This window comes from Xiphophorus maculatus, chromosome 9 (assembly GCF_002775205.1).
Source record: "Xiphophorus maculatus strain JP 163 A chromosome 9, X_maculatus-5.0-male, whole genome shotgun sequence".
Lineage (NCBI taxonomy): Eukaryota > Metazoa > Chordata > Actinopteri > Cyprinodontiformes > Poeciliidae > Xiphophorus > Xiphophorus maculatus.
Window position 1 is genome coordinate 20,761,169 of NC_036451.1, and position 25,108 is coordinate 20,786,276.

Below are 25,108 nucleotides of genomic sequence, written 5' to 3' on the forward strand. Positions count from 1 at the left end.
TTGCTGCTGCTGCTGCATACATGCATGATTTCAATACTCTATCAGCCAGTTACAGCTGGTGCCACAAGGCTTAGAAATACTGGCTCATACTGATTTATCAGTAATGTTTACCGTCCATGAATCCTAGATTTGTTCTGAGATTCAGAATCACTAAAGCAGTTGGTGTCGTCCAGATGCCAGGTCTTTTTAAAGTTAAAAATGCAAGAATGGAACATTCTTTTCTCATGTTACAAATTCAAGTCATAGTATCTTATTTAGTATTTATGACACACCAACACAAAGTAATATATAATCACAAAGCTGAAAATTAGGCATGATTTTGAAAAAAAAATAAAATTTAATCTGCCTCAAGTCAACATTGTGTTGCAACTACAGATGCGATTTACATATCTATAAATATTTACTCAACCTTCTTTGCATAATAGCTCAAAAACTAATTCACATTGAGTGGAAATCATCCATGGACAACAGTTTATAAATTTTGCCACAAATTCTGTAGTGCATATACATTTGGACTTTGACTAGACCCATTCAAAACATAAACATGCATTAATCAATTAATGCCTATTCCTTAGTAGCTCTGGTCTGTCATTAACTCGTATAGACCAGAAAACCAAGTGTCAACTTTCTTCTGCTAATGATGCTTGGATTTGAATCCCAACAGAGTAGCTACTCTGACATTTGAGTTTCAAATTTAGCAAAGTACCAAAAACAAAATATATGACACAATGTGACAAAACACAAAAGTGGTGCAGTCTTCTGCTGCGTCAATGCTTTGTGGAAGAAAAATGTGGGTGAAAGCAAACTGTGATACGAATTGCAGTTTAACAGTCCAATGTAGTGGAATAAGCCAGAAACACTGTGTGAATAAAGTCATTTATTGAAATGTTGCAATATGTATAGAATACTTTCACACGTCCGCTTTATTTTCTGAAACCTAATATAGAAAATTTAAGACGTTACACTTGGCAGTTGTCCTCGAAGGACACTTTAGTAACAAGAAAAAGTAAATAAAATGTCAAATCTACAACGGAGGCACTGTTTTCTTCCTTTTAGTTGAGATGTGGACTTCAGGCAGGCTTTGACAGGCGCAAGATTAGATTTTAATTCCATACATAAAAAGCAGATCGTGTTGGAAAGACAAAAGTTGAGTCCAACTCAAAATTAGCCTGCAGTTAATCCATTGATCCATGCAGGTTTCAATCAATCTGGATATTGGTATCAAGATATGAGCTCACTTCAGATGAATGTTTTAGTGGCTACATGCAAGCCTGTTGTGATGAAACACAAAATCTGTACCTGGCGGAACGTGAAAGAAATGACAATGACGGCAGCAGGAGATAAGATACTTTCATCCACTGAAAGCGAACAAAACTCAGCTGCTTAAAGTGTGACTTTTCAATTAGTAAAAGTGGAGGAGTTAAGTGTTTTGGCATATCAGTGTTCAGTAAGAAATCAAAACAGAAGAGCTGCTTCGCTGAAGCATAAGATTAGTTAGACAAAAAACAAAATGCAGCTTTTGTTACGGCAGGCGCAAGTCAAGCGGGAGACTTTTAAACATGCAAAATCTGCAACAGTAAGCCAAGCATGGAAGCATCACTAACAACCCAAACTTATATAATGAAAAAAAACAAAACAATTTCACCCCTTCTACGTTATGTAGCATGCAGCTTTGTAAAAATCCTAACATTACACAGATCCATAAGGCACACTTTCTTCACTTAGCTTTAAAGTGATCAGTCACATTTTGTTTCTGCATGTCTGCAATCCATTAAACCTTCAAAAGCAAATCTTCAATTTAAGTCTAAGACTTTATTTGTTTTTGTCTTATTAACTTTTTGTAAACAAAGTAGAAACAGAATGGCACATTTTGAAGGCAACCATCCAAACAGTTTCAGGTTGACAAAAAAAAACTTTCAAATTAAAAAAACAAAAAGTCTTTCATAGCTATTATTTTTACTTACATTTAAAATAACTGTCTAATCTGTACTTTGAGAGTGACATGCTGTTTGGTTTTGAAGTGCTTTTGTCAGCATTGTGAAAATGACCAATCATCTGTCACCCCCTCGTGGTGAAACTCAGCCATCACCAGTGGCTGTTGTCAGGGTAACTGGGCACTGCGGTGGGGTACTCAGGCAAAGTCGGGCCCTGGGCTGTCCTAGCGACGCCGTCAAATGCTGCTTCCCTCACCGGGGCGCTCTTCCACAGCCCGGTGCTCCACTCCTCCTGAGCGCGCTCCATGCTGCCGCCGCCGCCGCGGTACAGTCTGTGCACCTGGGACACGACAACAGGAGAAAAGTTATGACTTTGGCGAACAGGGACGTCTCAATTAATTAGAGTAACACTGAAAAGTTAATGTATTGTGGTGATACAAATCAAAAGTGATTTGTTTCAGAGATTTATTTCTGGTCATTTTGATGACAACAGCTAAAATTGATTTAGAAAATAAAAAATACTTTCATCTATGAGGTAATGCTTGGGTCTTTTGGACCAGTTTACATGTACTTCTGACCGCTGATGCTCTTCTTGAAGCCATCTGCACTACATGGAATTAAATTATCATTTTTGTCAATGGGAAGTTAATATTTGTAAAAGATTAGGTAAAAAGAAGGAAAGACAAACGAATCTAACTCCAAAACCTTAATTCTTCCCAGAAGGCCAGGTTGGTTTAGATATATTACTTCCCTAAATTAACTAAAATCATCATTTAAAACCTGTTTTTGCATTTGGTCAGCTCATCCTTATCAAATATTAGAATTTGATTGATGATCGGAAACCCCCCCCAAAAAATCCAAAACAGAATATGTAAAGGAAGCAAAACACATTTTCGCAAAATTACAAAAATACATCAACTTTCCAAAGATGTTCTAATTGAATGAGATTCGCCCGTCTTTTTGACTTCTGTCGATAAACTCAAAAACTACGCTGAAGGGTAAAATCGTTTCTAGCTGGTTGTTCACTCACCTTAATGAGAACCAGTGCCATTAGTGCGGCCACCACAGTGAAGAGCAGAGTTGTGATAAGCATCACTATAGCGGAGCCCACATTTTGGCTGAAAAACATCACTGTGGCAATCCAGCCGCTTTGTGTCGGTGAGGATGAGATGGAAGGAGTATGAGTTAGTGTATCAGACGGTGCGCACACAGCAAAGTGGATTTAATACAAACATTATTAAGCAGTGACAACTGAGATGCGGTGACACACTAGGTCAGTGGTTCTCAAATGGGGGTACGCGTACCCCTGGGGGTACGTGGAGGTACTGCAGGGGGTACGTGAAGCTTTTCAAAATATCTTTAAAAAAATCAGTAGGCTCCTCATAATAAGTCTTGGGAAAAATTATTTTGTAAAAAGTTCGATAAAATATAAATGTGTGTTCATGCACTGAATTATTATTTATGTATATATTTAATTTTGTACCATTACAGAGACCAATATAAATTAGCAGCGTTTTGCATATTTCCGTTTTGACTGGTTTTATACCTTCCTGGTGGTCACCGTCTTCTGTTTTTCTTTTTTGTTTAACCATGCAATGTTTGCAATATGGATGTATTTGTCAGGTTCACTGATATAAGTTGTTTGGCTTTAATTAATCAGACAGTGATTTTACAGCACTGTACCTCTTTTTTATTCCAAAAATGTTTTGCTCGTGTCAGGGGGTACTTGACTAAAAATATATTTTTAAGGGGGTACATCATTGAAAAAAGTTTGAGAACCACTGCACTAGATAATCAAATAAGTCATTATTAAAACCACGAGTGAACAGTAGTCACAAGCATGTGTGCAATTCTCTTAATATGTTTAGACTGCCAAAACATGCTTTGTTTTGTATGTTTATTAGGCAAAACGAAAAATTTAAACAAATATCTTTTTCAAGAAAAGAAAATGAGGCAGATCTTCTGCAGAAAAAAACACTGGATATGCAAAAACAAAAAAAAAAAGAACTGTTTAGTTTGCTGAGAAATCACCTTCTTTACTCTTTAGGCTGGAGAAATTTCATCACATCACAGATTTCTTCAATAAAACAATAAGTCCCTCAAGCACACACACAGGTGAAGAAGAATGCACAATGACTTGATCATCAACAGAGCAATTCATCATTTTCAACTTTTAAAGTCAAAATGCGTACGATTCAGAGATTAAATTTTTACGTTTTACAAGAACCTGATGCCTTCGTCTGCTGCGTGCGTCTTACTATGGAGAGATAAAAAAAAATAAAAGGTGGCTTAAGGGATTACTTAAGGCAACTGACAAGAGTGAGTATAAATTACAGCAGCAGTCTGTGGCCGATGCTCCAATGTGGTTTTTCTAGAGAGAAATCTCGCTGAAGGGAAGGAATGCTAAACTAATATTCTGAAGTTACTGTAAATATTCACCTGATGAAATTCTTGCAGCAGAATAAATTCATTTTAATGCAGTAAAAAGCTTATTTGTTCTGATTATATCAGGCTGTGCCACCTGCTAGCATAAATAGCTAACTGTACCTCAGCCTAATGCATCTCGTTTGTGGTACAGGTGTAGTTCATCACCTGACAGAAAAGGTTAAACAGCCATTCATGCATCATTCTTTCACACAGATTGATGTGTTTTTCTTTAAATTCATCTAGTAAATGCTAAAACATTGATTTAAAAGTAAGAATATTTTTTGTTTTAGGTGTTTTCTTTTATTTCTCCAAGAGTAAAGTTATCCGTCACTCTTACAAGCTGAACCTCGACATGGCCTAGTTACCGTCGAGCTAAACCAAGTCTGAATATTTATTATCTCAAAACCACCAGATTTTTCATTACACTGTGTGGTGGAGAGTCGGATTAACAGATGAAAGAGAAAGTGCCAGAATGACACAGCATCAGATTTCGGTATTTCTGTACTGAGTCATTAGAACAATTAATATTACCAATAAGTGATGGTTTTAGGTCATGGGTACAAATATGTAGAGAACTACGAAAAAGGTTGCAACCATACTAGAAATCTGTACTAAGAAAAGTACTGAATATGTGGAGGCACAGGGTTCTTTGTAGATAAGAGCAAAAAAATAGGGTTAATTACTATGACAATATTTTAACTTCTTTAGTTTGGGAAAAAACAATAATTAAAAGACAATTCAGCCATTGTTTCAATATATATATATATATATATATATATATATATAGTTTGAAAGTATCCCTTTGCAGTTTAGCAAAACAGTAAACAACATAACACTTAGCATACAAGTTGATATATTTATGGAAGTGTGCGTCAGCCAGGCAGCTATTTTATTTTATTTAAATATAAGTGCTCATCTTTGTGTGCTTCCATTTGCCTGTCAATATTTTGATAATGCAAATAAAATGTCACTACTGAAGGACATATAAAGGATCATTCTACACTAAAATAAACTATCTTTTAAAACAAACATGGATCTACTGCATACCAAACAGATTTTTTTTACAGTGTAAATAAAGATCCGCTCCATGCAGATGTGTTCAGCAGCAGCCCTGTACAATATTTATCTTTCTAGTAATTTTGCATAAAATTTTCTTAAGTGATAATCTACAGACCTAGAGAAGGTTGCCATGGTTTCTGGACTTTTTTTGCTCTAATTGCCAGCTTGACCTGCATTAGCATTAGCCACATTAGCCTCCAGTGCCTTTAAACCTAAACGTGGGCATAACAAAGGAGGGGGTGGGGGGCGCTCTGGTTTGTTTCATTGCTTCATTACTTCACAGCCGACTGAGCTGTCAGCTGATTCACAATTTCTTCCATTAATTTGTACCACAGAAGGACAAAGCGCATCTTGACGATTGAGCTCAGACCAACAGAGCACCATCATGCCCCAAAAGCTAATATCTAGCATCTACCTAGGAGGTTTTCTACTTCACTGCTGCAGATACAGGAGCTTTACTGACCTTTTTAGGTTTCTCTAAAACATCAGTGTCGCTCGCTGCGTTAGCGTTAAATTGCTCACCTTGTCTATCCTCCCATGTTTACACATTAAATATTAGGACAATAATGGCACAACAAACCTGGCGAACAGCTACGTAACGTCACGATGCAACACAAATGACAATGGAGTAGAGTCTGAACAAGTTTAATCTAAATATCTTTGTTTTACGTGAAATATCTCACAACGGTGTAGATATAAAGTAAAAAGCGACTAGATAGCAAAAATCCTTGAGATTATCTCTCATAAAGAAAAAAACAACCACAAACAAACTGGTGGGCATTATAGACAAAGTCTTGACAGTAAGTTTGGTCCAGACTCACCATGTTCCCCATCCAGAAATGCCTATAGCCTGGATAAGGGTCAAGACACACTGAAGGAAAAAGATGAAGAAGAAGGCCATGAAGTTGAAGGAGCTATCAGCCCTGTGAATAGCAAAGGAAAACATAAAGTCATGATGCAGGAGAGATTCAGAGCTGCTCCATTTTGTTTGACTCTTAACTTTTCATGTGAAAAACTGACGCTATGAAACGTGATACCGTCAACAAAACAAGCAGTAGAAAGACCAGAAAAGCCAGGTTACAAATTTTACATGGAGAAGAAAAAGCTCCGTTGACAGAGATTATCGCTGAACAACTGTATCAAAGCTGATATCAACCAAATATCTGAAATTAATCAACAATGATTATGCAAAAAGCATTTATACCTTTTAATACCATTGTGTTACATTACAACCACAAGCGTCAAGATATTTTAATCTGGACTTTTTTGTGTCAGACCAACACAAATTAGCAAGTAAAGTTGAACAAAGTGTAACGCACATCTGAACCCGTTCTAAAAATAAAAGTCTAAAAATGTGATGTGCATTTTATGCAGTACACTTGACTCAGATACCCTTAAATGAAAATAAATCCAACCAATCATTTTCTAGAGTCAACTAATTAGCAAACACAGGTAATCTCACAAGCTTTCAACATGTTAAAATCTCAGAGAGAACTGTTTATTGCACGCGTGTCAAACCTGAGGGCTGTGGGCCAAATCTGGCCCGCCATTTTTATAGCCAAAAAAATCACAAAATCCTGAAGGTACTGAAAAGATGTTCAATTATATTATTTAATTTTAAGAATTCATTGGTATTTTAACAGTTTGGTGAACAGGTTTTATCAATACATTCTGGCCCAAACGGCCCTCTAAGTTCATTCATGATCTTGATTTGGGACAAAATGAAGACGGGTTTGACACCACTTGTTTATTGAATCATCTGGAAATGAAAAAAAAAGTAAAGAGTGACAAGACCAAGAGTGAAATCTGTAAGTACCAAACAAAACACCATGTGAGGCAAAAAAAAACCCCAAAACAACTAAACCTAGCACTGCATATCACTTGAACACACCAGTTGTAGAAAAACAGGTGGGGACAGCACTATTCTGTGGTAATGCTTTTCTTCAACAAGCACAGAGAAAGTAGTCAGGATTGATGACAAAATAGATGCAACCATTAGACAAAATCCCAATAAAAACCACAGTGAGATTTGTGGTTTGCAATGTGGCAAAGTGAAAAGGTTCAAGAGGTGTGAAAATGTTTGAGGCGTGCGCCGACTCCTGATTTAATCACAGCTTTTAACAACAAGCAGCATGTTTTGATAGGATTTAAACCATTTACCTGAAAGCTTTGTAGAGCGGTCTGAACCAACATGTGTAGCTACAGGGGCTGAAGAGAAGGAGCCAGAGCAGAGAAAAACCAAAGTTTGTGGCACTTCCCCCTCCAGCCCACCAGGCAATGCATGAAATGACATTTATGCACAGTGTGGCAGAATACACTGAAGACCAGAAGGGGAAAAGGGTGGGAGGGTGGGAGGAAAGAGGAAGTGAGTGATTTTGAGATTAAGGGAAAAGAATATTTTCTTTATGATAAATCCATGTGTAAACTACTTACTCATCCAAAGCTTGTAAACTCTCTGCACCAGCTGCTTGTGCGGCGCAGGGATTTCTTCATCGATGTTTTGGTAAAAGCATGGCTTTATTCTTAAGAACGTTGGCAATGGAGGAAAGTTATTTGCCCGCTCTAAAAGAGGAAGCACGGATCCACAGTCATTCCTATTGCATTTTTGTTTAAGAATCCAAAAGCTAGGAAAACATTAACTTTTGCATTAATGCTTTCATTAATGCATTAATAAGAATTCACTGCCTTTTTGGGGAGAGTGACTTCCTATTAATGGATTAATGAAAACGTTAATCCATTAATAGGAATTCATATAGGAATAACATTTTAATTAACACACAAACCTGCCATTTTGAAATTCCCCTTCTTTCCTAATAACCGGAACACACAGACACAACATATGTTATATATTCATATATATTTAATAATTGTGTGAATTAGTAAATATATTCATAATTATGCACACTTTCGATTTGCATGCTACTCTGTTCAACAATATTTGTAATTTCAGGAGCAAATATTTACGTCTTAAAGGGAGCTGTACATTTTATATGATAAAAACATTTGTCTATACAACCAGCGAGAAACTCCTTTCTGCCCATTTCGACTTTGGTCTAACTGGTGACTAATTTTACAAGCAAGCAGTAACTTATGCACTCATTAGATAACATTTAAAGTTATTTAATGTTGACGTTGCAAGGAATAGCAGGAAGGGAAAAGCAGCTAACCCGCTCTGTTGGTACAGGAGTCCAACCACAATGAGCAAAGAAGAGCGTCAATTATCTGTTTATATTAAAAATTTTGCTTTGTTTGAGCAACTGTTTGATAGCGGGAAAAAAAGTGAAACTGTTCCGGTCATGACGTGAATGTAAAACGTATTTAAATAAATGCTACTTTTACCAGGTTTAGATGTTTCTCCTCACGTTTCCGTCGACAATTGCAGGGGTCCTCGAAACAAACGCTTTGCGGCTGCGCTGCGCCGCGTATTATTTTGTAGTTTAATGCTGTTCTCTTTGTTGGCGCGGCCCTTTCAGGGGCGGTGAACAGAAAACTACACTTCCCAGAAGGCACTCGAAAACGCGGAAAAGCGTGACTACAGCGTGATTCCGTTCCCCCGTCTCCACCCTGTTCATAAACAACTGGAAACAATTTGAAGAAACTCTTGTAAAACTTTTGAAAACATTAATCAAAAATGTTCAATGAGTTGGGCAAAACTGTGGGTTTTAGAATAAATATATAATATTATTATTGTAATTATTATCTAAGTAATGCAAGTTTTATTAAATAATCTAAGTTCCATTACAAGAATTAATAATGGAACTTAGATTAATTTCACACATATCTTTATTCATCTTACTTTGACATATTAACTTACTTAGAAGTAAATTATAACTTTCAATTTACTATCAAAATTGTGTATTGTATTTTATCTTAACACACGCTGACCGTGGTCAAATAACCTCCATATTGACTAGCCTTTCTGCTAACATACAGTCATTCTCAAAGTATCTGAAATGTGCTTGCCTGACTGGTCTGTTGTGATGTTGTGAGGGATTAGAAGTACCATGCTGTTCTGTTTAACATTAAGCAAGACATTCATGAGTTAAACCACAAACAAACAAATAATACTGGGAATTATCTTTAAGCATTTGTTGAATTTAGTTAATTTTCATGTCATTTTTAATGTTCTGTTTAATGTTTTGAAAAAGTAGCTGAATTAAAATGATTAAATTATTGCAATTAAAATTAAATTCAACTAGTGTATTTGGTATAGTTTCAAAAATAGATTAAAGCAAGTTTAATTTAGGTCATTTTGACCTTCAGATGTCAAAATCATTCTCAAACATTATCATTGCTTATACTATCATATAAAAGCCTCAATCTAAATTGGTTTAGCTTAACTGCACTTGTTCTTCTTACATGTTTTTCACACTTTTATTAGCATTTAAGGCAAATTTTGCCACACACAGTGTGGCGGACATGATGACCGTCCCTCTTCTGCAACCGGTTAGGGTTGGTAAAGTCAAGCTCAGTGACCAATCACATAACTCGAAACATCAGCCAGAACGCACTTCCTGTAAAAAAAAAAGATGTGACATGTTTTGGTTGCTGGCAAGGAGCGTTCAGTACGATGCGGATAGCGTACACATAATTTACATTTTCTGATTCACCTCTATTAATTTTAAGAGATAAACCCTTATTGTCTTAATAAGACATCTTGAAATCCAAAAAACTTTGAGCGTTTCTTCATCTACATGTCGAGATTTTAAAGTTTTTGAACGAATGCTGGCGTAAGCGGGCAAAGCAGGTGAAGAATTCCAACGTACCCTGGAAGAGCCAAGAGTTGATTTCGACCAATCAGCGAAGGGTATTGATGGACGGACCCGACTCCCGCCAATTCCGACTCGGGGAGCGCGAGGCGAGCGGCGGGGTGAACAGAGGGAAAACGCAGGAGATGCGGAAAGACTTTTAGTTATGCTTATGTGAAATAAATTAAGATCGCATGACGTGTAAAGAAGAACTTGATATTTAATAACCAGTGGGGAGCCTTTTTGGCGTTAACGCTGCTCTTGTCGGTGTGTCAAAAGTGTTTAACCGCAGAACATTGTGAATTAAAGAGGCAGCGGGTCAGTAGTTGGGATGTTGGCGGCGGAAAGTTCATCTGTGGACGAACATTTGGCAGCATCGACTCCCCACAGGAGAGGTAATTCCTTGTCTTGAAAGCTTAAACACTTAAAACATGCAGAAATGTTATCTGTTGTGCCACAGGCGAATCGCCCTTTCAAAACCGTAACTTATTGATTAATCAAATTAACTGCAGGTATAACATTTCTCAGCTTCTGTTGCAGTGTGGCGACTTTGTCAGCGTTACCAGTATCATTTATGCTCAAATGTATTTTCTGTACTTGTGTCATTTCATGACAAAGCTCTTGTTTGGGTCATAAATCTGTTGCTGCAGTCTTGAAAGCAGTTGCCCTCTACACTGTTGTTAACATGATACTAGTGTGATTTTTTTTAACCTTATTTGTCATATAGGAGACATTTAAGTGCCGCCTTTGTCTTGTCAACAGCTTCTATTGAAGAGGTTTTACATTAATAGCTAGCAATGCTGGCTAAGTCTGTTGTTGCGTAGCGCAGTAGCTGGCTAGTGTCATTAAAGTAGCATGCAAGGCTAGTCGTGTAGCATGGTTGGGAGGCTCAAAGCGAGTACGTAAGATCAAAGCTGCTCTCTGAAGAGGGCTGTCAAAGCTCACTTCTTGTTTTTGCTTTCTCATATGTCCGTTTTACGGACTGTTGCGCCACAGCGCGCTCCAGATGTTCAGAGTGGGGTTTTCCCAAAGCTTCCAGTTGTCTGAAGGCCAGTCAGACATTACCTGGCAACCCCGAGGTGCTGCTCACTCTGCAGCCTCGATCCGGTTGGGCCTCTGCAGCCCCGACTGAGACACAGGTTGGCGGGAGAGTGAGCCAAACACGGCCACTACATCCAGCCTCATATTGTACTCTGAGCGCAGGGTTAGGATTTATGAATGCAGCGTCACAGGCCTTTAGATTCAATACGCTTGCAGTTCTAGAAAGTGTTTGATCGCGGATGCACGTCTACTGCATCCATGATCAAACAGACAAATGATTAAGTAGTTGGAAACTATTGTTTGGTGGCATTTGATTGAATGAGACACGTTTATCTGTCATGTCATCAATTAATCTCTCTGATCTAATTTTGTTTTCTTTCAGGCATGGATTGCAAAGCAAGTAATGCCAACAAGAAACTTATTCAAGGTAAAAGTGACATGGGGTTGTTTAAATTTGTTCATAGTAATGCATCCTCTAACATGAAGACAGAAATTGAAAAGCTTTTCAAAAAAAGTTATCAAAGATAGATTTTCCATTGCAGTATAACAACCAAGTATAGTCTTACAAATACAGTTCTGTGTAAAAGTATTTCATCCCCTACACATGGCTTCTGCTGCCTTTTTTATGCTAGGATGCAACGTTTTTACATCATCAAAATATTGTAATATTATACAAAGATCAATTGGGTAAATAACAGTGTTGTTTCCAAATTAATATATAATTTGTTCAGGGGAAAAAGCTACTAAAACTAACTTTGTCCTGTAAAAAAGAAAAAAGACATTTGCATGTTCGATCCAAAACCAGGAATCCATGTTAGGCCTTTAGGAAAAATGAAGTCACTTCAATAAGACCGTCTGACAGCTAAGGATTGACCAAAATGATCTTAAAAAAACAAACACATCATTCCTGGGTTTAAAGAAATTTAGGCACCAAAAGTCACTGAAGTGTTAAAAACTCAACAGGAAGGTTTTGGGCTTGGCCTAGTTAAAGTCCAGATCTAAATCCAATTTCCAGTCATCACAAACACTTTTTTTTTTTACTTAAAATAAATAATTCATTGATCAATCTATGTATTTGCTCAGGTTATCTTGGTTTAATAATAGATCAGTTTGATTAGAAACACTAGAAATTACTATAAACTAACTAAAAATTCAACCCATATTTTCTTACAGTACTGTAAAAAATTATCAGTGTAAACAGGCACTCTGCATTTCTACTAAAAAAAAAAAAGGTTGCTGTTGTTGATGCAAAGCTGAGCACATTAATTTAGTGATACAACTGCAGATTAATAACAGTGAATTATTGACAATATAATTTATTTGTAACCATCGACTTGTTTTTCTTTTCTTTTCTCTTGTTTCCAGCTCGTCTCCCGTTCAAGCGCCTGAATGCCGAACCTAAAGAAAACCAGCCGCCGAAGCGTCCCTGCACTCATTCCTGTCCTGGACCAGCAGACCCGGACACGCAGAACGAGAACGAGTCGTCTCCTCTCTCCGAACGCAGCGGCCCGCCTTTGGTTAATGGCCGCGGCCCGCTGGACGGCTTCCTGAGGCGCAGGTGCCCTGCTTCCTCTGCGTCCTCGGACAGTAAAGTGGTCATCGACCTGACCGACGACGACAAATCGTCCCCCGTAAAGCGCCGCGGCTCCCCTGCTCCGGCCGCTTCTCGTCCCCCAGCGAAAACCAAGCAGCAGCGCAAAGACAGAACAGGGGCTGCTGGGAAACACAAGGACGTTACTGACACTCCTGAAACACAGACTGCAGACTTCGTCTTAATTACTGACGAAGAGGCGGAAGAAGAAGAAGAAGAAGAGGAGGATCTCGCCACATCTGTCTCCCAGCTGGATACTACTACTCAGGATTCAGACAGCGAGCCAGAGGAGCAGAATGAGTCAGGAAATAAGTCGACACAGTCGCCGTCATCGGCCAGCTCCATGTCTGAGAGCTCACCAGAAAACACCAAGACTGGCGACTCGACGCCAACCACTACACCTAAAGTACGAACCAGCATGGGGGCAGTTTATGCCATTCCCAGTTTTCTACTGCGTAATTGTTGCTAAAAAAATCTGACTCAATAGACGTGTAGTTTGCCATTTTCCCTATTTTCTTTAAGAAATGATATTAAATGATCACCAAAATGTATTTAAATATTCATTTGCTTTCTACATTTTGATAAATAAGTCTAAAAAGAATAACCAAAAGCCCCTTTTAAAAAAAGAGTACAATGCCTAAATTTTCTTCTTATTTGCTATTATTGTTCTTGCAAGAATTTATTTAGCTTTAATTTTTGTCAGTAAAACACCCCCTACAATGTTTTTTCTCCTGTTGCAGGGCCCAAAGACCCCCACCACCCCTGAGATACCAGCAGAGGAGAAAAAGATCAAGAGGCGCTCATTAAAGGTAAACTTCGTGAAGTTCGGCTCCTGCTGCAAGGCGGTTTGACATTTCCAGTTACCAGGGTTCACATGTAGCCTGACAGTCTGGAAGAAGTACGTTATTCTTTGCCTTTGTTTTCCAGGTCTGGATAAATATGGAAAAACTTTTGCTTGTCTAGACTTTACCGCCCATTTTCCACATACTACAAAGTAAACGCCCACATTCATAAAATTAAATTAGACAAATAGGCGGGTGACTTTAAGCTGATGTTGAACAATTTCAGTAAGATATTTAATTGCCGTCATATTACAAAAAATTGAAATGTATAAAATAAAATGTCATATCCTACCAAACATTTAATCCTATCGCACACACTAATCCATTGGTGATGGTATGTAATTCTGTATATTTTGCGGTATTTTTGATTTGTCTATCAAAAATACCGCATCTATATGAAAAGTGATAATAGAGACGCTGGAAATGTTTTTTTGTTTTTTTTTCTGTTGGTGCTCAGAATAAAATTTTAGCTTTTTGACTTGTTGAAAGTTATATTGCTAGCTGTAGAATACAATCATTATTTTTTTCTGGTCATATTTTGCTATCAAAAGGACTTGGAGTTCGATCTACAATCTGGTTACGGGTTATAAAATTTCCGTTTTGAAATGGAAACCTTAAAGATTTTTAGGAAAACATGGCTACAGTTGAATTAGGACCTAATGTATGAAAACAGTTGATATATATATTTTTATTTATTTAAACGTGCGTATCTCAAAACAACTACGATTTAAATAAAAAGATAAAAATTGGCTCATTTTAGGTCAATCAAAATGTTTTTTCAGACCAAAATATTTACAGTAAGCTTAATCTCTGATGTCATAGGATTAATATTAAACAAAATATAATAAACTGGAGGAAAAACAGCAGCTTCAGACGTTCTACTACTGGGATTAAAGACCAACTTGTTATTCCCTGTTTTTTGTTTTGCTTATAATTGGAGGTTTTTCAGGATGATGCTTGATCATTGTTTAAAAAAAATAATTTATTGGAAATTTATGTTCCAATAAATTTGGAACATAAATTTGGTAAAATGGTAAAAAATAGGCCGAGAAATCTGGAAAAGTTGGTGATTTTAAAGAGGAAGCGATTTTAGAAACTCTGTTTTAAGAGTTTCTACAAATGTTCCTCCAGTTAAGATTTAACACTTTAAGTGTCTTTTACACCCCCAGAATTAATCCTTAGGAAAACTGATTATGTCTGATTGCAGAGTTTACAAGAGCAAGAAGAGCGGTTACGGCTGCGACAAGAGAAGGAACGGCAGAAAGAAGAAGCCAAAGCTGCAAAGGAAAAGAAGAAAGAAGAGGCTCGCATGCTCAAAGAGGAGAAAGAAAGGGAAAAACGGGAGAAGAAGGAAAAGGAGGAGCGGGAAAAACGGGAAAAAAAGGAGAAGGAAGAGAAAGAAAAGGCGGAGAGGCTAAAAGCAAAGGAGGAGCTGCGGAAATCTAAGCTTGAGTAAGTATAAAGACATGTTAGGGGTTTTTATGTTGTTGTTTTTCTTTGAAGTTGGTCACAAATTTCATGTCGTTTCTCCTCCTCAGGGCAAAGCTGGAGGAAAAACGGAAGAAGGAGGAAGAAAAGCGAATGAAGGAAGAAGAGAAACGGTTGAAAGAAGAGAAAGATGTGGGTCTTTGTAGAAGCTAATATTTTCTGAATGTGAGGAAGTTGGTTAATATTTAATGTTTTGACTGTTTTCTTTCTGGTTCCAGCGCCTAAAAGCTGAGAAAGCAGAAATTACTCGGTTTCTACAGAAACCCAAAATCCAGCAGGCCCCAAAGGTCAGTAGGTCACCTTTATTACAGATTAGGGACTCATCATCATCATCATCATCATGGACTCTGAATTTGTGTCTTAAGTGCTCTCCATCCCTCTGTCTCCTCAGACTCTCGCAGCTGCGTGTGGGAAGTTCGCTCCATTCGAAATTAAAGGGAACATGTCTCTGGCGCCTCTGTGTCGGGTTCAGTGTGACGACTCGGTTCTGGAGGAGCTGGACCGGTGTTTGCTAAAACCTGCCGAAAACCTGAACGCACTGAAAGACTGGATTGGACAAAAACCCAGACGGTCGGGACGCACCGAACACAGACAGGCGGACACGCTCGGGTGAGAACGGCCACGCTCGGTGACCTGGTCCGAAAATGATGATTTACATCCTGAGGGTTTGATCTTTAGCTCAAGAACCAGACGCTCTGACAGAGTAGATACCAGGACTTTGTGGTTGTAGGACCTATTCCAGTTAAAGTTCCCTCCATTGAGACACTTTTTTGATGTTTTTTTTATTATTTTTTTTAGTATCATCGTCGCTCTGTCTCTTGCTCTGCTGACTAAGTACTTGTCGCTTTTTCAAATAAGCTCACGTAACCAAAGGTCATTCTGCCCAGAACTGATAAGTACAAAGAAATAACAATTTAAAAAAAAAAAAAGTTTCTAAGGAACCTTTTTTTTAAATTATTGATTGAATTGAATCTCTAGATTATTTGTTTAACCCTAGACTGTATAAATAAAGACAGAACCTCAACTTTTGCAAAAATATTAATTGAAGCGCTATTGTTTATAAAGTAAAAAGAAATTTGAGACTCCGTAAGAAATGCAAACAAACAAATTTAAGATACGAGTGGGATCCGTAGCCCTTCATTTAAATTATAATAATAGAGACTGGAACGTTTCTATCGGGATTTGAGTTTCCATCTAATTTATTTAGGAATCAACATTTTCTACTCATGAAATGTGATTAAAATAAACAGAAGTGATGCGGTGGACCGCGTGAAACCTCCACATCAGCAGATGCCGACACAAAGAGAATTAATTTATGAAGAGTTTAAAGTTTTTATTAGAAAACAGCGTCTGACATCACTGAGGGCATTCAGGGCCATAAAAAAAAAAGATTGTTTCTGTCGATGTGTTTGTGTCAACTTTAGCTGCTTGTCACGCATCAAACGTCTCCTGCTGTTATTCGAATCTAAACTTTTCGAGTCGTCCAAACCCCGTTTACGTCTATTAACTATGCACATTCTATAAAACGTTTCTAAACAGACTTATTTGATATGGAAGGTCTAATCTTCCAAGTTTGATGTGGAGGAAATCTGCTGTCGTTCTTAATAATAATAATAATAATAATAATAGTTAAAAAAAGTGTCCGAAATTAAAAATTATACATTTACAAAAGTATTTGACTTTAAAAATGTTGACATTAATTCCAGGCTGCGTTATCAATTAGCAGAGCTGAGTGCAAAGATCATTGTCCAGTGTTGGTTCACAGGAGATACTTGAAAATATGATTCGATTTTATTTATTTTTTTTAATCGCTATCCTGACCTGCTGACCCAAACACATTTCTCTCAACATTTTTGTTTTCCCAACTTCACTGCATGTTTTAGATGTCTTCTGCTGCAGCACACCTGATTCAATTTAAAGGTTAATTAATAAGATTCTGCTGGAGTTGAAGAAGCAGCGAGAGTAATTCAATAATTAGAATCAGGTGTGTTAACCTTAGCAGTAGAGCGAGTCTCGTATCACTGCAGTCTTTTCGATAAATATTTGAAGCTCCTATAAGAGAAACGATCACTTCTGCTGACTTTCCGGTGCTCAGTTGATAATGCACACACGCAAGGAGAAAATATAATTGCACATTATAATTTAGTACTTTTAATCTCATATTCCTCTTGTCAGAAGATGATTATTTTTATTTTTCAAATCCAGATTTTAATGCTTTAATGAGTGTGAAGTTGAGGAAATTGTGTTTTTCTGCTGATGGAAAAGCTGTTTTAGTCTTTTTTTAAGATGGACAGATTTTAAAAGTTAGACGTACTTATTAGATTCTTTTGGTAAAACATTTTTATAGAATCTATACAACCTGTAGTAGAAACGTGGATTGTGGTTTGTTTTAAATTTCTACATTGGTGCCTCTGGCTTCAGAACAATTTCTCCAACCTGACTTGACTTTGTACATTTAAATACTTTGGCAATTTAATGATCCAACTTTATTTAAAGAAAAGTTAGATTTAAACAAAGATTAGAAAAAACACATTGGACTGTTTAGAGTGAAAGATGTTTACTAAAAGTTTGGGAATTAATTAAACCATTTCATTTCTAATGTGGACCGTTGCTATCAATTACTTTTTAGATGAAGAAATAGAAAATCTTCCACTTGCGCTCTTTGAGTTTTAAATAAATTATTGAAACCTCAACATCACACCATCTGCCAAAAGACTGCCTTGGTGCAGCTTTTGGTGGAGATTGTGTGGAAACCAAACAGAGAGAAATGTCACAAGAAAGTGGGTTAATCATAATCATGTCACCATTTTTCCCATACTGTCAAACTTTCTACTACTTTCAGCAGTAGTTGAATTGTTCAACCCTATTTATGTAAGAAGTGTTTTCCTGGAAAAGCTTTTAAAGTGTTTGGAATTGATTTTTGTAAAAGTTTGGAGAAGCCCGAGAAAAGTGTGTGGGGCGAATCTCTTCTAGAAATGAACTGTAGATGCCAATATACAGTTATATATATATATATATAAAAATGTTGATATTAATTATATATTTATATACATTTGCCTTATTTTCTCTTCTAAGTTTTGGTTAATCTGTGTTTCCTCCTCGCTCTGCTCCTTCAGGGACTGCATAGCATTGGACCCGTCTAAACCGGATGACACACCGGACCGCAGACGCTACGGACCGATGAAGCTGCTGCAGTTCCACGAGAACTACCGTCCAGCGTACTGGGGCACCTGGAGGAAGACGAGCTCACATATCTCTCCCCGCTGCCCCCTCAGGCAGGACAAGGTAAAGCTGGTTTCCAGAAACAATTAGTTGTTTGAATTAAACAAATAGTCATGGTTGTGTAGGTCACGGCTGTTTTCTTCCACTGCAGGATTTGTTGGACTATGAGGTGGACAGTGATGAAGAATGGGAGGAAGAGGAACCCGGAGAGTCTTTGTCTCATAGTGAAGGGGTAAGTGGACAGGACTGGTGATAGTCCTTGAGGACTATCACTAGAGCAGCTTTTGTTGTTCAACATTTTGTTTTAAAACTTAAAGTAAATCACAATTTATGAGTTCTTGGAAAGAAAAACGTTTAACATTTGCCGTTTCCTGGTCAGACATCAGCCTGCTTTTTGCATAATTACATAATCATCCTGTGAATGGAGCTTATGTAAAATGTCTGAAAGCCCACATAAATGATTTCCAGTCGTTTCTGTTCAGATGTCTCTGTGGTTAAGGCTTTAGCATGTTTTAAATTTTTTTCACCGCACATCATTCAAAATGCTGATTATCTGGCTGATGATGTTTTCTCTCGGATGTTAATGATGCGTTTCATACGTCATTAGTGTTTAAAGCAACGCTTGTATTCTGAGTAACTACCGATCGCAGCGTGTAGATGTATTTTAGAGGGCTTCACACGGGGGAAAAATGTTTATTTTTTAAATACCGTGTTTTTAGGACTATAAGGCGCACCGGATTATAAGACGCATAAAGCGAAACAAAATACGGTAGTCGGATAGGTCAGACTTTATTCAAATCATTAACAATAACTGTCAATATTACACATAAAAGTACACTCACTTTTTCAATCATTCATCTTCTATGAATCCATCAAATTCCTCGTCTTCGGTGTTGGAATTTAAAAGTTGGGCGATAGCGGCATCGAGCAAGGCCGGTTCCCTCTCGTCATCATCCGATTCAGTCTCATTGCTGTTGCTTGGCTGTTCATTGATGATTCCGGCCTTCGTGAAGCTGGACGACAGTTGAGAAGTGGTTCGTCACCCCAAAACAAGTCTGTCTAGACAGCATAGAAAGCTGACTCCACGAGGTTTCTGACCAGCAGCGGTTATGCTTCGACAATCAAGGGGAGTGGCTTCGTCGCTTACCACAGTCGTAATAAAACATACGGTACACTGTTCATACATAAGGCGCACCAGAATATAAGGCGCATTGCCGATTTTTTTTTTTGCAAATATAGGGATTTTATGTGTGCCTTACAGTCCGAAAAATACGGTAACTTCACATCAACTGCATAACTGAACAAAAATTATTTACAGGAGGAGGAAGAGGAGGGTGGGGAGGATGACGACGACGATGACGATGGCTTTTTCGTTCCTCATGGCTACCTCTCAGACGATGAAGGTGCTCTGGAGGAGGAGGTGTGATTAAATCTTTTGTTTATTTTGAGTTGAAGTGGGGAGTTTGTCAGTGATTTAGATTAAAGGGGTGACTGGTCTTTTTGTCAAATATGTACCATTCCCGTTTATGTTTTAATTCAAGGACAAGAAACACATTAAATAGGACTGTGGTTCCCAAAGTGTGGGGCGCGCCCCCTAGGGGGGGCTCAGTGCCATTGCAAGGGACAATCATGGACATGGATGAATAAAAAAAAAGTTACACAAAAGTGTTTCACTATAAAGATGGTTTATACTGAGTTTTGTTGCAAGCTGAAGTGTGAAATACACTTGAGTGGAGTTTGAAAACAAAATATGTGTTTAAGTTTATGTCTGGTTGAACGATGTGTGTGCCCAGTTGATTTTTTTTTCTTGAGGTGGATTTTATTGTAATCCATAGGGGGGCCCAGAAAATCTTTGGGAACCACTGAAATAGGAAATGAAAAATGCTGTAGAAACCCGACATTTTCTAAGTGTGTCTTTAAGTCACTAGTTAAAAAAAACAAAAAACAAAACAAACTTGCATCTTCGCAGGACGGCGGCGACCTGGAGAAGCAAAAACTGCGTCAGACACTGAAAGCCAGAGAGTGGGACGAGCTGATGTCCAGCAAGAAGAAGATGAAGGTGCTGGAGGCCGTGGTCAGAGGCTGTGTGTGGGACGAAGACGGAGGCGGTCTGGAGGCCTTCCAGCCTTACGCTGTGTGTCTGATCGACCCGTTACCCACTGTGGACAACAGCCCCACGCCCGCAGAGCTGCTGCAGAAGGGGCAGAGAGAGGAGCAGCGTAAGTTTAAAACGCATTTTCCTCTCAATGTGACATCGGCCACAAATGTGATGTTCAAATGTCTTAGCTTTCCTTCCTCGTACAGCCCAAACCTTTTCAAAGCAATTATTGTGAAGAAAAGAATGACTTTGTTTAAACAGCCTGAGGTTATAGAGCTTTATCTGCATAGCTGGAACATTATAATTGGAGTGAAATCATCAATAAAAGCCAACAAGGAAGTTGCATCATTTCTCCCTTAATAAAACCAATAATAGATTAAAGATTTTTTTATTTTTTTTTTGCAAAAAATATTCAATATGATTCCACCAGACAACTTCCAGTCTTGAAGCACAAATCATGTATTTAGCGTTCGGTGCCCCAAAGAATTATTTATCATGTTTATTGTTGCACTTAGTTTTGTTGTATTGATCAATCATCAGTTATTTATCTAATGTTTCTCGTGCTGATGGCTCAGCTGAATTGGCCGAAAGTCTTAAAAATACTGTAGAGAAATTTGAATCTATATTAAAATTTTTACACTGATTTATTCTTCTATCAAATAGTTACTTTGGACAAACATGCCTTCCATCAGCTTAAATGTAAACCTGTCTTATGCAAACACGGCTCCATGTAATAATTGCCACCAAATCTTTGGTTAATCTGTTAGACATATTTCACAAACATTTACATTATTGCGTCGGCCACCTGGTGACTGTTATAAGTCAAGTTGTTATTTAGTGAACTGTTCCTTTAAGTGTTTTGGTGACACTTTCACTACCTTTTCATAAGCATCCTAACTCTCAGGTGAATCCTCTCTCAGTGCTAGGTCAGCTGCTCCCCCTGCTGCACGGAAACCCCAACAGCGTCAAAGTCATCATCTCTGAGTTCCAGGAGTTTTGCCGTCACCAGAGCTCCTCCTCGTCTTCGTCGTCACCGTCTGAGCTGCCCAGTCCTCAGAGCCCTCCAGAAAACGTCCCATCCAGGTGAAGCAACGTTGAACTAAATTTAAACGTTGGCGCTTTACCGGTTAGTCGTTCTGTTGACGCTCCGTCTTCCTCTCTCTCAGGATACAGGTGAGGCGCCTCATCAAGAGCAACGCCGTTTACGAGAAGCGCTCCTCCTTCAAGCGCTGCTGCTGGTACGTGCACGCCGACGTCCTGACCCGCTTCGGCCAGGACGCTCTCCCAGTGCCGTGCAAGTGGACCTACCTCACCGCCGGAGCGCGGGACGAGTCCCGCGAAGAGCCCCAGGCGGCCACGGGTTCCCAGGGAAACTCTCCGACCACGCCCCAAGCTGCCTCCGCCCAGTTGGCCTCCAACAAGAGGAAGAGCGCCGGTAGCATGTCCATCACTAAGTTCATGAAGAGATGCAACGATCCTGAGCAGGCATGCCTCCGAACAGCCAAAAGCTCCTGCTGCACATTTTTACTTCCCCCCCTCGATGGAAAACAATCTGTTAATGTGGCTTTATTGTTCTCTCACAGGTCGAAGCAGCGGAGACGGACGGTTTCCAGGCCGACACTGAGGATGACTATGACGAAGACTGTGTCATTATCTCCACACAGACCGGTGAGTTACCTGAGAGGAGCAGAAATTAGGGCTGGGGAAATATGTTTTAATTAATTTTTTTCAAAATCAGGATTTTTCCACCAATGGACCCCTTGGGTGTCCCAAGGCGACCATCTTGTTTGACAAGCGTATTTTGAAGCTTCTTTTTATTTACATTTTGAATTCAGGTCAACTCTATGATGCAGTATTAGAGTCAAGCTATGTTTTTTTTAATTACGAGAACAGTTGAAATAACAGAAGAATAAAGTATTAATTTAATGAGAACTCCCAACAAAAAAAAAAAAAAATTAAAATCAGGAATGTTGAGCATCTTGTGAAATAATTCTTTTAATATAAGTTTACAGATTAAACTGTATAGGTTGATGCTGATTTTAAAAGTGTTAGCAGTAGCCGGACTTTTAAGCTTTTGAGCAAACAACTTTGTCTATTTCAAAAAAGGAACCGCAGAATCTGAAAACTGTCGAAGCTTTTTTTCTCATAAAGTCAATTTTCTCAATTTTAAGACATTTTCTGGTAATATAGCATCTCTGTTCTATTATTATGACTACATTCTTTGTAGTTAAACAAAAATTCCCAGTCTGTATCACAGCGCGTGGAAGGGATGACAAAAAATAGTCACTTTTTGAAAAATATTTGTAATTTCTCTTGAAGAAAAAAAGAAATCAATTAAAACTAGATCTGGTATGAAAAAAAAATAGATTTTGTCGCCCTGCCCTAGTAGGAATACATGTGAGCGCTTCAGTTTTAAACCAGAGATGCGTTTTCCAGTTTACCAAACCTGGTCTGACTTTGCAGCTCCCAAGAAAGAGAAGCCCTCCAGCGAGGAAGACTGTTCAATGGTAGTCGACGCCTCTGAAACCGCCGCTCTCCCCGCCGCCACGCTCTCCTCAGCCTGAGCCAATCACAGGCCGCTCTTCCCCTTTAGCTCTCCCTTCATGACTCATTATTCTGCGTCCAAAGGAGACTCGAGTGTTCAGGCCACGTGACCTGTCGCCTCCTCAACGCCAGCAGAAGCCAGGCTGGGTGTTTTTGAAGTCCACCTCACCTGTTTCCCAACAAGGTGTCGTAGATGTTTAGAGAATAAAAGTTGAAAATTGTGAAAAGAATCAAAGCAATTTATCAGAGTCTTGTTATTACTAATGCTTGGGCCGAGATGGAACAAGGGCAGAAATAAATGTTATACGAAGCGTTAAGAACACCAATAATCACGGTTTTTGAAACCACAAACCTGTTTTTGTTTTTTCTTTTGTTTTTGTTTTCCTTTTGGTCCAATTGTACATAGTTTATCAGAAGTTAGTGCTGGAAAACAAGGCTCCGAGTTCATCTGTACATTGTGATCTTTACTGGTTTCATTCATGCTGCCTTTATTGGAAGGGTAGAGAGATCTGTATGTGTACAGTTAGTTACAGTGTTGGTGTTTTATAAATATATGTATTTTCTGTATTTTCTCAAGAGTACTTGAACAGGATAAATTCATTAAACAAATAAAATTACTGCACCTTTTATATATATATTTTTCCTATCGTGTGCCAATTTTCTTTTGTTGTTGAATTCACCAAATGATAAGTTCTGTCTAAAATTTAAAACTACAGTATGTGGCTTTCATGGGCAATGTTTTATTTCACTTCAATTTTTTAGAGGTACTTTTTAAAAGCCCATCTAGGGACAAGTGCTGCGAATCAGCTGTTGTTATTGCGCTATGATGCAAACCTGGGACTGCTGCTTTGCTCACTTTTACTACGTCCTGATGCCAAGACAGGTAATCTGTGAGAAGAAAAAGGAAGGTCATACTGCAATTTGCAAAATTACACAGCTCCATCAGAGAGGAGTGTCTTGGCGCTGTCAATCATGCTGGGTTGCTCACACCCTTCCTCTTGCCCTTTGCTACTGCGCACTCGATGGTCTCAAACTGCATTATTGAAGGCCTAGAGACTTAAAGTTCTGTAACTTTTAGATGCATCTGTTGGCCAACACACTTGAATTAATAGGCTAAACAGGCTCACTAGGATGCGGCCAAGCTAGTGCTAATGAGCAAATATTGGAGCCGGGTGTGCTGAAGCAGACATCCAAACCGTAGGACTGGAGTTTGAGACCACGAGGCTACAGCTAGTTCCCCACAACAGAACCTGCCAGGAATGCTAATGCTAGTTAGCATGGCCATCAATGTCAGAGGATAAACAGTTTTGTTTTTTTTTTTCCTGTAATGGAGTTTCTCTGCCATTATGACTTAGCATTGCTAAGTCATTCAGGCTGGCTTTGATTGGTTGTTTCTGACCAGGAGTGGTGTATTTCTGTCTTCATGCTGTCATGACATGGTGAGTTTTAGCAAATATGTAAAAAAAAAAAAAGCCTACTGCAGCATTAGGGCCTTATTTCTGTGATGCATGACAGTTACCTGGTTTAATGACTTAATAATGCTTGCCTTATTTTTTCCCCCCATTCATGCAGTAATATAAAAACAAGCTGCTCACTCGAAGGCTCCTCTAAAGAAACAACTCACAGACTTATGACTCTTTTATTAAAGAAAAATATGCAGTAGGGAGTCTCTTTAGAACAGGCAGGTTGAAAAGCAACAGCACAACTCAAAGCATGACATTTAAATCACAGCTGCTCAATAATTTATTAAAGAAAGTTACAATGCTGATCAAATATTGAAACCCATGTGTGTGTTGGTGGCGGGTTGTCGAGCTACAACTGGGAAGAGTGGAGAAACAAGCGGCGAGTTTCCTTCACAAATATCAGGATTTCGACGGAAAATCTTCCTCTTTAGACTGGCAGCTGCGTCGGACATAACATAAAATGAAGATGTTAAAATTATTCGCAATAATGGTTTATCAGTCTGAATGATGAGAGGTAGAAAGTTATCTACACCAATCAAAACAATCCAACCTGCAAGTTGTGAGGTGGAAGATTGAAATGTGGAGATGTGATTTTCACGGAGAACACGTTGTGTAAATATTTTGTACTGTAGAGAGAAGAATCTCAGAGTG

At 38.5% G+C, this 25,108-nt stretch overlaps 2 protein-coding genes across 2 annotated transcripts; one reads left to right on the forward strand and one right to left on the reverse strand.

Annotated features, from left to right (window-relative positions):
- Nucleotides 1-860: 860 nt before the first annotated feature.
- On the reverse strand, nt 861-8,851 carry LOC102217573 (secretory carrier-associated membrane protein 4-like). The gene is made up of 7 exons (XM_005795575.2): nt 8,760-8,851; nt 8,204-8,230; nt 7,854-7,982; nt 7,581-7,737; nt 6,242-6,343; nt 2,965-3,082; nt 861-2,274 (listed from the first exon to the last, which is right to left on the reverse strand). The coding sequence occupies exons 2-7, from the start codon at nt 8,208-8,210 to the stop codon at nt 2,086-2,088; spliced, it is 702 nt and encodes a 233-aa protein (XP_005795632.1). The 5' UTR covers nt 8,211-8,230; nt 8,760-8,851; the 3' UTR covers nt 861-2,085.
- Nucleotides 8,852-10,278: 1,427 nt separating this feature from the next.
- On the forward strand, nt 10,279-23,636 carry chaf1a (chromatin assembly factor 1 subunit A). The gene is made up of 16 exons (XM_014470794.2): nt 10,279-10,563; nt 11,592-11,636; nt 12,575-13,206; nt 13,541-13,609; nt 14,850-15,094; nt 15,181-15,262; nt 15,349-15,417; nt 15,522-15,739; nt 18,247-18,415; nt 18,504-18,584; nt 19,671-19,772; nt 20,322-20,571; nt 21,371-21,533; nt 21,617-21,935; nt 22,034-22,118; nt 22,914-23,636. Exons 1-16 carry the CDS (start codon nt 10,500-10,502, stop codon nt 23,012-23,014), a joined length of 2,694 nt encoding a protein of 897 aa, XP_014326280.1. The 5' UTR covers nt 10,279-10,499; the 3' UTR covers nt 23,015-23,636.
- The last annotated feature ends 1,472 nt before the right edge of the window (nt 23,637-25,108 follow it).

Excerpts from the sequence above, each read along its gene's own strand:
- LOC102217573 (XM_005795575.2), bottom strand. Across the intron at positions 7,738-7,853 it reads AGTTTACAAGCTTTGGATGA|TGTATTCTGCCACACTGTGC; the intron begins GTAAGTAGTTTA and ends TCTGGTCTTCAG. Across the intron at positions 6,344-7,580 it reads CCGCTCTACAAAGCTTTCAG|GGCTGATAGCTCCTTCAACT; the intron begins GTAAATGGTTTA and ends TGCTATTCACAG.
- chaf1a (XM_014470794.2), top strand. The coding sequence starts at position 10,500 with ATGTTGGCGGCGGAAAGTTCATCTGTGGACGAACATTTGGCAGCATCG. Across the intron at positions 15,095-15,180 it reads CTGCGGAAATCTAAGCTTGA|GGCAAAGCTGGAGGAAAAAC; the intron begins GTAAGTATAAAG and ends TCTCCTCCTCAG. Across the intron at positions 15,263-15,348 it reads GGTTGAAAGAAGAGAAAGAT|CGCCTAAAAGCTGAGAAAGC; the intron begins GTGGGTCTTTGT and ends TTCTGGTTCCAG.